Source organism: Pholcus phalangioides, unplaced genomic scaffold (genome assembly GCF_987345545.1).
Source record: "Pholcus phalangioides strain wild (caught in Gottingen) unplaced genomic scaffold, Ppha-v1.0 ptg000022l_1, whole genome shotgun sequence".
NCBI lineage: Eukaryota > Metazoa > Arthropoda > Arachnida > Araneae > Pholcidae > Pholcus > Pholcus phalangioides.
In genome coordinates, this window is record NW_028301615.1 from 25440695 (window position 1) to 25456363 (window position 15669).

At 33.1% G+C, this 15669-nt stretch overlaps 2 protein-coding genes across 3 annotated transcripts in view; one reads left to right on the forward strand and one right to left on the reverse strand.

Annotated features, from left to right (window-relative positions):
• Nucleotides 1–127: 127 nt before the first annotated feature.
• Nucleotides 128–8014, forward strand: LOC149070069 (uncharacterized). Of its 2 annotated transcripts, none has more exons than XM_089249793.1 (5): nucleotides 128–235; nucleotides 332–400; nucleotides 1998–2132; nucleotides 4846–4915; nucleotides 7620–8014. In XM_089249793.1, exons 1-5 carry the CDS (start codon nucleotides 217–219, stop codon nucleotides 7789–7791), a joined length of 465 nt encoding a protein of 154 aa, XP_089105919.1. In that variant the 5' UTR covers nucleotides 128–216; the 3' UTR covers nucleotides 7792–8014. The 2 variants fall into 2 exon arrangements, with proteins under 2 accessions (XP_089105919.1, XP_089105920.1); XM_089249794.1 differs by having other exon boundaries at nucleotides 7623–8014.
• Nucleotides 8015–10135: 2121 nt separating this feature from the next.
• The window catches only part of tous (testes of unusual size), a 30763-nt gene continuing 25229 nt past the window's right edge, over nucleotides 10136–15669 (reverse strand). The window contains exons 19-21 of the mRNA XM_089249849.1: nucleotides 15443–15574; nucleotides 10938–11087; nucleotides 10136–10657 (exon numbers count right to left, since the gene is read on the reverse strand). Of these exons, the coding sequence (XP_089105975.1) occupies nucleotides 10268–10657; nucleotides 10938–11087; nucleotides 15443–15574 (672 nt within the window). The 3' untranslated portion in view covers nucleotides 10136–10267. The remainder of the gene's footprint in view (nucleotides 10658–10937; nucleotides 11088–15442; nucleotides 15575–15669) is intronic.

The window sequence follows — 15669 nt, forward strand, 5'->3', positions numbered from 1 at the left end:
ATGCGTCAAATTCAGCTTCTTGAATTTATAACACATAAAAATATAGAAAAAAAATCAATTTCAAATTTTTTTCTCTGTTCACATTTTTCTGACATGAAGACGTCATCCTTGTTTACTGCTTCCTCCTTGTGCTCTTCGATTGATCCACGTGTTGACATCAATTTTCTTTGTTTACGTTATTCTCGAATTTTGTTGAATCTCTTCCAGTAAATAAACATGGAAAACAGCCTTAAAGGTAACTGTAAAAGTTTTTAACATTAGTTTATCTTAGTTATAACTTAGAAATTATATTTATTATATGATTTTTGTTCGGTTTTCTTTTATTTTATAGATCTCATGGCACGTCTCACCAATCAAACTTCCGATAATATCCGACCTGCGTGTAAAAAATGTGGATACCGTGAGTCTATACATAATTTTTTCTTATCAACTTTACTAATTACTTTGTGTCCTCGTTTTGTTTTACATTATCTAAGTGCGTATATAGTAAAACCTCGTTTAGTCGTCACTCCGGTTAAGGCGTCATTTTTCTTCTGGCCTTATTCAGCTTTCATAGACAACAATGTTATTAAACCCTAGTATACTCGTCACTATGAAAAAGTTTGAGAAAGTCAGAAAAAAAAACGACTATTTTTATAGCTCCCATTAAAAAAAAATAGCTTGTTAACAGTTTGCCATTTCCTTAAAAGTCACCATAGGGAACAGTAATGAAAGTCATTTAAGTAATGAAAGTTACGCTGGGGAAGTTCATTTGCCGAATAAGGTTTTTGAAATGTTAGGGGTTGTTCGAGCTAGATCTCATTTCTGCATGGGCTCTACTAATTTAGGGCTTCAAATTTGAACAAAATATCTTTGTTGAGAAAAATCAGACATTCTTTCCCAAGTTGCGGTCTTCTTGTTACTTTTCGCTGCCCGGGGCCCCCCACCTCAAGTCAAAAGTGCTGAAGATTACCTTGTAGTTGTATTGTGAATTACTTATGAATTAAAACGCTGAAATTAAATTTGATGTATATGTAAAATTTATGTGCAATAGAGAGTTCTGTTATGAAGAAGAGCTACTTATTCAAACAGTTGCTCTGTTAGTCTATAAATTAAAAATTACTAGTATAAATCAAAGTGTACCGTACATTTTACCACAATAATTTAAGTAATAAAAGATAAAAAATGTAAAAAATTTCTATTATTTTTTTTCTTTTGTAATCCATAAATTTTATTAATATTGTTATTTTGATTCATACTTCAATAAATGTCATATTACTTTAAATTTATAAGATTTTCACAAGATTGAACATTAAAACTGACGGCACTCCGCTTAAGCCATCATAATTTTTCAATAACATGAGGTGACGACTTATCAAGGTTTTACTGTATATATAGGTTGTAATTTTTGAAAATAACTTTAGTGCAGTGTGTTTCTTAATGTGGAATACTTGATTATCTATTTTTACCAATAGACGCACGTTTGTTTTGGGTGTGGGAAATATTCCATACCATTTCAACTTTGAGGTATATGTCTTGCACAGGACCGCAACTAAATGATTGGTCAGCCAGGGCAAGTGCAAATTTTGGCATCTTCTTTCAATATTGAAGGAGAGGTTAAAGGGTGAAATCTGTGCCCCCTCTGGTCCTGCCTCCAGGACACCAGACCTGCCTGCTCACCCCTAGTTGCGGCCCTGGTCTTCCACACCTGCACCCGATTTCTTGGCTTATACTCAGGTTACATGGTATGCCAAAAACAACTAAAATTCAAAGTTTGGTCCACGATTAGGAAAGGGTTGGGAAATCCGGTTACCTGGGCACTGAACCAATTACAGGGGGGGATTTGCCAAAATGGATACGGTGACAGAGTAAATGTTCATTTCTATTTAAGACCCTAAGTATGGTGTGTACTTGTCACATAATTTTTATTTTTAAAATTAGGAAAGTCATGATTGTGCGTACATGTATAATTTTTGAAATTTCGATTTCATACTTTGCATATTTTGTTTTCTCTACAGCTGGTCACTTCACATACCAGTGTCGTAATTTCTTGAAGATAAATCCAGATAAAGATATTGTCTTGGACATCAGTAGCACAAGTTCAGAAACTGAGAGTGAAGATGAATTTATTTCTCCGCTTTCAATGACGAATGGTATGTTTAAAGATCCATTACTAAAACATTGGTAATTGGAAATTTAGCAAACATCTTACTACCCGTTTGAAAAAAAAAACCTCACCTGTTTTACTCTCCCAGCAAAATTATTTAAACTAGGGTAGGACTTCATCTGTGCATTTTTTCAGTTTTTACACCATGAACTTAACTTTACCAACAAAATGTGTATCCTGCATTTTTTAGGCTGTACTAAAATGTTGAACAGGAAGAAATGTTTTCAATGACACAAGGCAATCTGAACAGTATTATGGTCCATGGGCAGAGCAATGTATTGAGACCCCCCCACCCCTCACACACCAAGAAGTCCCTAAGCCAGGGGTGTTCAATACATCCCCTGCAGGCCAAATGTGGCCTCATAGCTTTTTGCCTTGGCCTGCCAACAATTCGAAAAAATATCTATTTAACAGTTGATTCAATATAAAAAAAAATTAGTTGATAAAGTCTGTAGGTCACCAAGAAGTTATACTGCAGTAGTTAGAATTTTGAGAGGTTTTCCAGATCTACCAGTAAGGTTGTGTGGATGTGGAGACCAAACACTCTTTTTGGGGCCCCTTGGATTTCATATTTTTGAGGGGGTGGTCTTTTTTCAAAACAGTGAAAAAAATGTCAAAATGAGCAAAATTTTTCAATAATTTAGTGCTCCCTTGTTTAACTCTGGGGCTCGTTAGCCTACCTGCCACTATGCTTGACATTAAATCCTAATGAATCTTAGAATTCTAAATATTGTTGTGCGTGTTGATGGCTCGCAGGTTTCACTGAAGGCATAATTTGGCCAGTAACGTCTGGAAAAGTTGAAGACCACTGCCCTAGGCCATGCCTAAGTGTTAAGATGATTCTGCAACAGTATAAATTATGATGCGACTGTGACAAAGATATCTCCCCTGCTGAATGTATAAAAACAACAGATTTATTCAGTACAAATGCATTGTTTTAAGTTTTTATGGCTGGCATTGGGTGAGCTACATGCTACTACTGCTGTATATTGGGCTGAATAAGCTTGTAGTTGCAAATAGCTCATTTATTTAGAGCTGTTTTTGTGATAACAAGATTACCATAGCTTTTACCTGTGATTGTAACCAAATGAAAGGAGAGAAAACAATTTTACCCTAATGCTATGTTGATGACACTAAAGCAATAGTTCTTGACCTTGTTTTACTAGGCCATGTGAACATTCAAATTCTCACCCCTGCCTCTTTCACATAATTAATGAAAATGGAATCAATAGCATATATCATGGAATATTTTTCAGCTTGCGTCCCATCAAGGCTGCTTTCCTATGCCCTTGGTTAAAAACCACCTATGTGTGCAAAACTTGATTACATGATCTTAACACTTACACTGATCACACACCAATTGAATGAGAATATTTCTTCCTCAGAGTGCAATGATGCCTCAACTGTTTTTCTGTCTCTTTCAGGCAGAGTAATGTACTATATGCTTAGTTTAGTTCGAGACTTTTGACCTTTATTTTTTTTGCAATCCATGTGACAAAGGCTTGGTACTAGGTTGCCATGGCAATAAAAAAAAATTTGTACAGTGCACACCACTTGATATGATTGCATCAGGACTCTGGGTTTCTGATAGCAATAACCGATTGATAACTATATCCAAAAAAATATCCAGGTTGTAAGAATGATGCCCATATGTCCCGTTTGGTTAAACAGGATGCATGGAAAAGAAACGCCCTTGTTTTTCTTTTCTACATAACAGATTTTGAAATGAGGAATCATGCATTTTGTTTTAATTGTTCTAAAATGGTATTTTTTCCCCCTTCAAGCTAATTTTTTTAAATTCAGAAATTGTATGGAACTGTCTAATGCATATTAATTACGATACTTTTCATAATGTTCAGTACAATTCCATAGATTCTCTTGTGAAAGTCTTCTGGTCGAGGAACTGTGAAACTAAATGTGGGCAGTTGAAAGAAACTGACCGCGAACCGATAAAAAGGACTTTTTTCACCTTACACATGCCTTCACTGTAGGAAAGAAATTTCAAAAGAAACAAGGTATGCCCCAAAGCAGAATGTTTTGCATTGTTCTGCAACGAGCCCTCAGCTGACTGGAAATGTTCTGCAGCTCCCATAATATATAATTTTCTACATTTTTCTTTTTCAGATTGTTCTGCTGTAGCACTGATTGTTCTGCGACATACGTCACAGATTTCGGCATATTCTGCTTTTGGGACTGCATGTACATGGATCGTTGTAGCTGTTATGGCCTGATTGTGAACTGCGTATGGAAAATTTTTAAATAATGGAGCCTTCAGACCCCTCCTACATAGTCTAGAAGTTCAAAAACTAAATTATAGGGGAGTAAAAATAAGTCTGGTTCAACCTTAACTTCAAAATATGCAAAACGAAAGAAAATTGTTAACATAAGCCAAAGTTTTGATAACTATAAACAATTTTTTCCCCATGTTATGATATTGATTCGTTTTGTACTTTGAAAAAAGTGATAACAATACCTGAATGTTAACATTAACCTTGATTTTAGTAAGCAGCATCTACTGTATTTAACATGAAATGACAAAATTCAAAACAAAAATTTTGTAAAAAACAAAATTTTAGTAATTCAATGTGTTTTTTGCCCCATTCACCTCATTATTTGCAATTGTATAAAAATATTTCTTCGGATGTGCTTCACTATATTCTATTAAACTAATTTTTTTTTTTTTTTTTTGTTTATTTCAGAAAAAGAACGACCTGGTCCTTCAAGTGAAAAAAAGAAAAAGCATCAAGACAAAGAAAAAAAATTAAAAAGGTACGATGCTTTTGTTTTTCATTTACATGTACAGCAGACCAAGAATTTAGAATCCTTTATTGTACTCATGGCACTGTTAGGAATTTTGAGTAACTCCAGGCACCCAGTGCTGATTGGGAATCACAGCTCTATTACTAAGTTTTAAATTTAAGTTAATTTCAGTCATGAAATGTCTCTGCCCACTCTTAGGGAATCATTGGCAGTAGGCTCTTCATTATCCAACGCATCTCTCTTATGTGCAAATTGACAAAATCCAGTGCATTAAAAAATATGTCATTTATACTACAGTATAAATGACGTTCTTAAACATTCTTAAGGCTGACTCATTTTCACACAACTCTTAGTGTACTCATGGAGATTTCCCGTTTAAAACATTTTCTTGATTATTTTTTTTAAATGTTATAAGCAGGATAAATTTTAAATTTATTTTCAAAAATGCCATTGGCATAGCTGCCCAGAAGCGACTGAATTTGTTCTTCATTTCCTGGACTCCCAAAAAATTCTTATATCTCCCGAATTTCGACTGTGATTGTAAAAGACCCTAATTTTAGGGAAAAATTATTTCCAAAGAATTTATTTGGAAGAAAGACATGCTGTTGTTTTTAATCCCCCAAAATGATATCACAAGCGTAATGTAAATTGTCATCACTACACCATTGGGTCAAGTAACAAAGAAAAAAAAATTTAATTTTGGGGGGGGGGGGAAGACAAAATTTGTCAAACAGCTCGCGCCAATTCGGCCATGTGACATCTAAAATTGGCAAGACGACTTGTACTTGCTTTGACCATATGTCCCGTCGAGTCTGTATGTCCTGTTTGGAGCTGATGGCAATTTTTTTGTTGGCTTGATTTGCTGTAAAGTAGTAATGACAGGTAATTTAACCTACTGGTTGGCGATGATCGGGGACTTTTCGCTGTTCTGTGATGCCTTTCCACTATGTCATGTTTTTGCAAAAGGGAAAAATCCTTCTTATATAAATTTTTATACAGAATTCAGATCTGCGTAAAAACCTCCCTAATTCTCCAAAGTTGGCAGCTATGCATTGGAAATATGTACTTCCTGGTTCTGTGAGTGTGGAATAATCAGAAGTTTACTGCATCTCAGATTTTCTACACAATATATCAATATGAACTATGTAAATGTAACTAAAAAGTTTAAAAAAGTATTATTGCTATAAACTTTCAAATGCATTTTTTTCCTTTAACCACTTTACAATCAAGGACGTAATATTGCATCCAAACGCCATTGGAATAAATTCAAACAAGTTCTGTTTTCTTTCCTCTCTTGCCTCATTGCTGCGAAACTTTGTTGTAACCCTATAATTTTTTCTTCACCCTGATAGTGATCTTTCTGCTATATACATGTGAGGGTGAAAAGAGAAAACTACTATCTATATTATACTGTTTTACTCTTTCACATTTGTTTTTTCCCTTTCTTTTTCTAACGTGCTGTTAGGCTAAGACTAGGTTACCATATTTATCACTGATTTGTTAAGAAAGCTGAAAGCAATTGGCATCCTCATCTAAATTTGTTGCTAATTGCTTACAGGAGTAACATTTTCATTTTTTGCAGCACATTGTATGGCATCTATATCTTATTCAAGAATTAGAAATACATTAAGTATGGTAGTACAGCTTTTGCTTTAAGTACAACCAACATTTAAAGAATTCTTTATTGTTTTTCGGATAATTCAAGTTTTTTGATAATCTCTGAGGTAGCCTCAGTCCCATTTACCTCAGATTATTGAGACTACTGCGCGTGTGTACATAATTTCATAATTCATGCAAACATCCTAAAAATATAGTCATAAAACACACACAATTATGATTTATGCAAGAAACCTTCAATATGTTGTCCACCATGTTCTGCTATGAGGTATAAGCACAAAACTACACGTTGCGTGACAGATTGGTGAAATGTGAAAATGTGGTGTGCAATGCATCTAACACTGTACACAGCATTCTTGAGGTACTCTCCTAAAAGCCACAAGTGGTGTAGGTTAAGGTCAGATAAATTTGGCAGCCAGAGGTGTCAAGTCATTTCTGGAATGGTTGCTGCTTTTTTACTGGTGTTGCAATGTGGATCTAGAAAAATATGGTGCTTTGAAAATCAGGATAAAATGTGTTAAAATTTGATTTTTGTGGAGTTTTAAAAAAAAATCCAATTTCTTTGTAAACAAATTTTTAAAAACACTATGCCGCACTCATTAAACTTTTTAATTTCCAAAAATATCAGTTTCATACAAAAATTTTCATGAAAATTACTTGAAAAAAAAGTTGCTTCCCAAAAGAGATTCATAGTGCTGACAGTGATGGCACAGATAACCTGCAGGAAAAAGAATGGGCCAACAATAAATGCTGCCAAATAACACACCACACGATTATCTTTGCGGAATGAAGAAGTAATGGTTGCAGTGGCCCATATTCTGCAACTTTGAAATTGACAGCATCTTGCAAAGATAGAAATGGACTTTGTGAGTCCACAAAATGTGATAATTTTACATGTTTGGCAAGTAAGGCAAAAACAATCAGTAAATTTTTAAGTGTTTTTTTGTCCTTCGCTAAATAAAATCCCATTGCTTCAGGAGTATCCATGCAAATTTTCAAGTTATTCTGACTGGTGGTTCTTATTTTACATTTTAAAATCGAAGTTTGATTTCTAATCACCCTGTAGTTAGGTAAATATAGACACTTTTTTTTTCAGCAGGAAACACAGGTCCAGATCCCCTCATCACAAAGATATAGATCACGATTCAGAGAGCGATTCTGACTCTGCAAGGAAGCACAAGAATAAAAAAAAGAAGAAAAGCAAAGATCATAAAAAAAAGAAAAGCAAAAAGTCGAAGGATAAAAAAAGGGACAGGAGTAGAAGCTGAATTTTTTAACATTTTATCTGGTTTTCGTAACACTGAACAGACCAGCTGGTATGCACTTTGCTGAGACTGGGTTGTTTTTTTTCAGCCCTGTATATATAAAAACAATATTGTTCTCCTTTAGTTGATTTCATTTATGAAATTACAGATTTTGGTTTCTACCAAAATGTTTAAGATGTATATATTTTTACATTTTCATATTGTTCATAAAATCATTAAAAAAAAAAAAAAATAGAGAGTTCAGTCCATTTTTTCTACTTATACAGGTTATCTCAAATTGTTTGCACAGCGGATATCTCTGCAACCGCCAACTTTAAAAACATACGTTTAATTACAGAAAATTTTCAAACGCCATGCAGTAACTCAAAATGCCTTAAATTTTCCAAGGGTTGTATAGATAAAAAAAAATTGAAAAATTAACTTTTCATGTAGACCCTGCATGCTAAAAATTTTAATTAGTAAAATGTAAGGACTAAAAAGTCATTTATAAAAAACTGCATATTTCTCAAATATAATATTAACACAGGTAGTGTGGTTGTTGGCAGGCTCTCCTTGTTGCCTGCGTTGACCATGGCTGTTCTTATTTTAAAACAGTCCCCACTCTTCAAACATAGCTGAAGCAAGTTGTCCTCGTTATTATGCATAGAAGAAACGTTTAAAAAAATTGTTTTTGCCACTGCCCCAGAATTTATCACTTATGACAATTGTTACTTTTACACGTGTCCATAAAATTAAAGTAGGTGTGATACAGTTTTGACAGCCCTCATCACGAAAAGATTTTGTGATGAAAGATGACGTTTTCTCTGTGGTCGCTGTAGACAGCTTCTATTTTCCCAAAATGGACATAAAAATACATAAAATACGTCATAATACAATCCAATTAATGTAAAAAAGAACAATTTTTCAAGTAGTTGATCCAGTACAGCTCATCAATACAGGTCGAAAGGACCTGCAGTCAACAGGGATATTTTACGTTGAAGTTTTCAGCATTTATCCATAATGATTGAAGGCATCGTTTACAAATTGCAAAAAATAAAATAAATTCAAAGTTTTAAAAATTCTGCAATGGTCAAAAAATGTAATTTTTATTGTATTTATTGTGAAAAAAAATAAAATGGTTGAGCTCATTCTATTTGTGTCTAGTCTCTAAAAATGACAATGTTTGAATGAATGAAAACTTCTAACACAGTGATAAGTTGCCAAAACAGTGATTTTATATATTTAAAATCAGGATAAACATTTCATTCAAAAATATGAAATGTTTTTGCAAATGACTTTTCAGAACAGGATTTACATTTAGTACTGGAAGTTTTAGCATACAGGGAGTACGAGTTAATTTCCTTATTTTTGTATGTATACGGCCCTCAAACAAATTTTTAGATTTTAAATAACTGCATCGTCATTTTAAAACTTTTTGTAATTGAAAGCTTGTTTCAAAAGCCAACGGTTCCAGAGATATCTCAAAACCACTTAAAGCAATACAATTTTGGACAGCCTGTATTGTATTTATTTGGTGTCATCGGTTCCTTAACTAGAGGTCTGTCTAGACTTTTTTATTGGGTACTGTTTTTGTTAAAATTTGTTTTAATTTTTGTGAAAAGGATCATTGATTTTGTGAAAAATAAGTAATCGAATTAATCTATCATGAAAGAAATAAAATTCCAAATTTACGGTTTCATTAATTTTTATTTTATGAAGGGTCCATTTTTCAGGTCCAGAATTTTGTGAAGGGTCCAGAAAATGGACCTAAATTTTGGCTGGACAGAGAGCCCCGTTAACCCTTACAGTAGCAATCCAGAGATATTTTGGATTCTCAAAACCCTCGCCAAACGGTAATCCCAAAATATCTCGGGTTCTTGAAACTGGAGAAAAGATGTTTTTCTTTTCCCTTCAAGGTTTTATGCATTTATGATCACAGCATAAATAATAGAAAACTATAGTTTTTTCCCCTTCCTTGTTTTTTTTTTATTAGAGAGAGAGAGAATAAAGTGGCTAGTTTCCTATTTTCTAAAAATGGTTGGTGGACCATGGGTTGAAGACTCCTGGCTAAACCCATTGACGTTGATTGGCAAGCAAATTTGCCATTACAAATTTCAACTTTTTTCATTGCCAATAAATGGTGGGATTGGTTCCACACATTTTTTTTTTCTTTCTAAAAATCAGTCATCTTTGATGGGTTAAAGAGTTAACAAATGTTATCAGCAAAACATAATTCCAGTATAACAGTTTTGATGCTAAAACTTTAAATTTAAACAAAAAGCAATAAGGTGTTTTTTTTTTTTTTTTGTTAAAAATATCTTAATTGAAGTCTATAGATGATTTTCTTATAAGCATGTACTATATTTACCTTACATGCTTATTGCGACTTAACTTTTTGGGAGTGGGATTATCCTACGGCAATAGACAAGGACACACAAGCTTAGTAATGAAATGAATGTTTATTCAGTAACAAATGACTGTGAAAACTATAGCATTAGATTCATTCTATTTCATCTATATCAAGTAATGAATCTTGCACATCATAATCTGCGTCCTGTGCATCAGAAACGTTGCCCTGCATGTCATTAGGTGTTGTGTCTTGTGAGCTAAAACCCTCCGACTTAGTGACTAGCAGAGCCTGTAAATGTCTTATCTCCTCCTGTTGCAATTCGATTATTTTATCTCTGTTGCTTATTTCCTGCTTTGTTTCATCCTCATTCTTTCGCACTGCAGCAATCACAGCTTCCAACTTCTGCCTGGTGTTATGTCCTTCGAAAGTTAGCTTTCCTTTGTTTATACCCAGTGCTGCTTCCACATCTTGGATTCTTCGGCTGGCTGCCTTCAGGTCATTGCGCAATTTGTTTATTTCATTTATCAGGTCTGAATTTTCCTGGAAGATGCATATGTGGTCATTTGTGTCCAATAACATTGGATGTTCTACTTTGACATGCTCATGAAAGTTCGACATTTATCAAAATTTTTCCTACTATGAATGCATGTATGCATATTTGAAAAATAAACACCAGTACTTTACGGAGGTTATGACAACTGGCTGATGTAAGAATCGCTATCTCATGATAGTGGAGAGTGATATCATTTTTAAACAATACTTTAAACTATGTTATTAATATCCCATATACACATTATTATTAATTTCAGAATCTGTTTACCTGAACCATCCTTACATGCTCTACACGTTGAGCTTTGCTCTCTTTTTGGAGTCGTCTTTGTAGCACTCTTATGGTCCTTTCCAGGTGATCCTTTTGCATTTGGAATTCTTTGTTCAGATCAGCATGCATTTCAGATGCCACACTTTGTTTCTGTTTGCAGTAATAAAGAGTTTTAAATTAGTGTAATACTTCATTTTAGTGCAGAAAAGAATGAATTCAGTAGAACAGCAAGACAAGAAAATGTACTGGCATGTTAGGCAATGAAAGTGTCAAAGTTTCAGCTTGAATAACTCATGAACAATATGTTATAGAAACAATTTCTATTTAAAAAAAGTATTAGAATAACATACCTAGTTTAGATATGCCATCCATTTTACAAGAAGCTGTATATTTATCAAGATACAAAATTTTATTTTTTATACAGTCTTTATTTTCCAATTACAAAGCTGTTGCCCGGTCTCTCCTGAACTCCACGAAAAAAAATTTATGTTTTCAAGTAATGTTCTATTCACTAATTCACTAAGATATTTAAATTAGAAAAAAATCGCTGCAAGTTAGGGGGAGAAGAGCATATACAGTCAGACCTGCGAAGTCAATAAAAACAGCAAAAATATTAAATAAACTTTGTTATGTCTGTATCGACTTGATGAGCAATAAAAAATTCACTGGAAATGGTACACCTTTTTTACACATGAAAATTTGTAATATCTCTGTTCATTATAAGTGAGTTCGACTATATTAAGAGACAAATTTGCTCTATGCTGTTCTTATTTTTTTGTTGGGCTCAGAAGAGATGGGGCAAAAAGTTTGGAAGGTAGGGAAAGAATATAAAAAAATTAAATTTTGTATCTTGGTATATTTACAGCATCTAGTAAAATAAATGACAAATCTAAAATTGGCGAAATTTTTCTAATTGACATTATGTTTCTGTAACTAATGGTTCATGAGTTATTTGAGTTGAAATGAACTCAAGTTTTCATCCCGAGTACGAGATAACTGTCTAAAAACAGTTCTGGGAAAAAGCAAACCAGAATTCTTAAAGTGAAAATAACTTTTTAAAATAAATAAAATTTAAATAAAATAAATAAGTTTTTTTACTATTTCAAACAGTTTCATCTGCAAAATCTGTTTTCTATGCATTGATTCTAACACTAGTCAAAAAATAAAATTCAAACTTTCTCTCAAACTAAATTTATATCTTTTTGTGCACTGACACTGTTACAATAGTGTTTTATCTTGGTCTGCAAAATTCATTGTTATATCAATGTTTCACTATAGAGTTACAGTAAAAACCCTTAGATGTGATCACCTCTCTTTTATGGCCAAATATAATCATTTCCCCCTCTTATAATAAAAGTATGTATTTCAAACCCCTGATTAACGGTCACCTCTTTTACGGACAAATTTTTTTGTCCCACCAGTGAAGACAGAAAGCTTTTACTGTATTTATCAATACTAGAATATTAGCCATGCATTTAGCTATTGTTACCCTACATCTGGGTAATACCATATTAAAAAAAAAAAAAGTTACAATTTTATGAGCGTTTTTTAAATTTTTCATTTAGGATTTATTTTTGCTCCTTCTTGAACTATGCAAGAAAAACTTTGGAAATTTTGAAATGAAATAAACATGACCTTTTTCAGTATTTGAACTGTTCTACCTAACATATTACTGCACTCTGTTGCACTTTCATTGGCTAAGCCTACAAGTCTGAATTGAAGTGTGTATAATTTTTTTTCTCGCAGTTAACAATTCAATGATTGTATATTTCTGAGGAGGAAAAATCTGAACAAACTCTAATTTTGATACCAGGGGTCTGTCACGCTAAAATTTGGGTTTGTTTTCCAGACCCTTCACAAAATTCCAGATCTGAAAAACGGGCCCTTCACAAAAATTCTGGATCTGAAAAATATGTCCTTTAAAAAATACAAATTATAGGAACCATACATTTGGCATTTCATTTTGTGATAAACTTTATCTAGATTATATTTTGCTTCTAATAAAATTACTTATTTTCCATAAAATTAATGGCCCTTTTCACAAAAACAGGAAACTATAAAAAGAAAAGTCTGGACAAGACCCCTAGATATGCAATCTGAGTTTTTAACCGTAGATGGGGTGAAAACTGAAAATTTAATTATTGTAGCAGGAAAAATTACTTTTGTAGCAGCAAAAATGTTGTTTTCATAGCACTTTAAAGTTTTGGAAATAAATAAAATACACAGTTTTTATATACATATATGCAGTAGCGTACACAGGATTACTTTTTACTTCAAGGAACAGTGTTAGCTCAGAAGAAGGGGGGGGGGGTGCCCCCTCCGCCAAGGCACAAAATACATAGATATTTCCTCTCGAAGAAATAATTTATTTCATTTTTAAATCATAAAACATTTTTGAGAGACTTCTTTTGATATTGATATTTTTACATTCTCTACAATATCAACAAATGAGAGACTTTTAACATAGAGGCATTTTAACATATGGTAATTCAGATTTGAAAACTAATTTGAAAATGTGTTTTTAGACCTTGTAAACTTGATAATCACTAATTTAAAAAAGAAACCACAACTGGAGAGACATGAAGCACCCATTAGAAAAGTAATTTTTTTTTTTTTTTGCCGCTGATGCAAGTCTAAGTTGTGTTTTCGTTCTCTTCAGTTTCAAGCATTTTTGAATGTTTCATCTTGCTTCTTTTACCAGAATTTACCGATTTCATATTTGAAATAAGTGTTTCTTTTTGAGTTTGCTCTTGATTAGTATTTCAGTTTGATTCAACATACTTTGAGATAACTTTTCTTTGCTGGGTCATTCTTAGAATATTTATTAGAAATTTAATAGAGTGATTAAAAACTATAGAAAATAATGATTAAACTATTAGAAATTTAATAGAATTATTCTATTTTCAAAAAAATTCAATCCGAATACATCTGTTTTTACTCCCTATTTTTCACTTATTTCATGACCCTTTTCTCATTTCATTACTTTTCATTATCATAAACACCCTGAATTTACTGACGCAACTCCTGATGGTGAAGACAGATTCGTCATTGCGGTTTTTCCAATACATTATACGCTCTTTCATGAACTTTTCCATTCTGTTAAAGGATACACTAACATTTCATCAAATACAGCCAGTCAGGAAAAATCAACGCAATTTAAAAAATGATTAACATAAGTAATGCATAAATTGAAGGAGTCAACTTTTTTTCGTAAAAAACAGCTGGAAACAGCGATTTAAGTTTTTTCAATGTTATGCAGATGAGTGGCAATTTGCATGACCCTATTCACATACGTTATAGTCTGACCCTATTTTATACGTTGTCAGAAACCTGGGTGCCAAATCCTGGGGAGGGGGCCTCAAGCTAATTCCATTTGTGGCCCCAGGAAATCAAATTGCGGGGAGGACAAATTATGTTATCGAAATGACAGCTTCTATTGTGACATAACTTCAAAGTTTCTCAAGGGAAAATTTTGTTTTTGGTGTAAAGAGTTCGGTGCGCAGAATTGGAGAATTTTGGCATTTTTGTAGCAAACAGCTGGAAATTGTAGCAAAATGTAACAGACGTCGCAGCTTGTAGCAATTGTAGCCGATTTTCCACCCCTGCCATAGTTATCCACATTTGAGATGCATGATGTATGAAAATATGCCCTTTCTATACTGGATTGAATTTATTCAAATATGCTAAAAATTCCACAGTGACAATAAAACTTTTCAGCGTACTCACTTGAAAGATGCTCTCTTGTGCAGATTTAGTCAGATCAGCTTTTTTAATGAAGAGCTCATTTTCAGTGAAAATGCTAGTTAAATCGGGTCATTCCCTAAAATCGTTTTCAAGTTTACAAAAAATAAAATTTTGGAAATTTGATGCTTGTTAGTGAGTATGAGGATGCATAGCTATACCGCCACACAACATTTTACTAGCGAACCACTGATCCTGGAGACATACTTCCAACAAGAAAAAGTATCCAAAGAACTTGTAGAACTCGGAGCTTTCATTCATGTTGCAAAGGGTTATATAGTTATTAAAATTAAAAAATTAACTTTTTATACGGTCACTGTGTTCAAAAACCCAATGAGAAAGTTATTGTCTTGTCTCTCTTGCTGTCTGCATTGCTATGAGTGATATGCACTGAGATATTTGAATTTAAAAAAAAGGTTGGGATAAATGTGGGCAAAACGCTTTTACCTTCATTTATGGGGTTTTGTGCACAGCGTGTTTTTAGAAAAAGTTATTTTATTTTATAACAACTATACAACCCCCTGCAATATGAATAATGCATCCAAGTTGTTGAAAGAGGGTTTGCTATAAGCGGATCTGAATCTAAGTAGCTCTGAATTTACATAATTATTGTCAGCAATCACTCACATAACTACATATCTTCAATGGTGCCGAATACGATAATCATTGCCAAAGTAATTGCAAGAAGAATAAAAAACAAATTTAAATGAATTATAGAATATATATATCACAAGAAAAGGCAAGGGAAAGAAGCTTAAAACAACCTGTTCATCTCCAACATATTTCTGCAGGAGTTTTGTAATATAATCTTTCAACTTCTTTGGATCTTGGAGAACATCGATACATCCCGATAAGTCAAATTTTGTTCTTTTCATTGAAGTATCCATCTTCTGCGACTGAAACCAAAAAGGTTAATGGTAATTTATATCTTGGTCTGAACAGGGTATCTAAAGTTAAATCAAATGGATTTAAATAACATGATTAAAAAAAA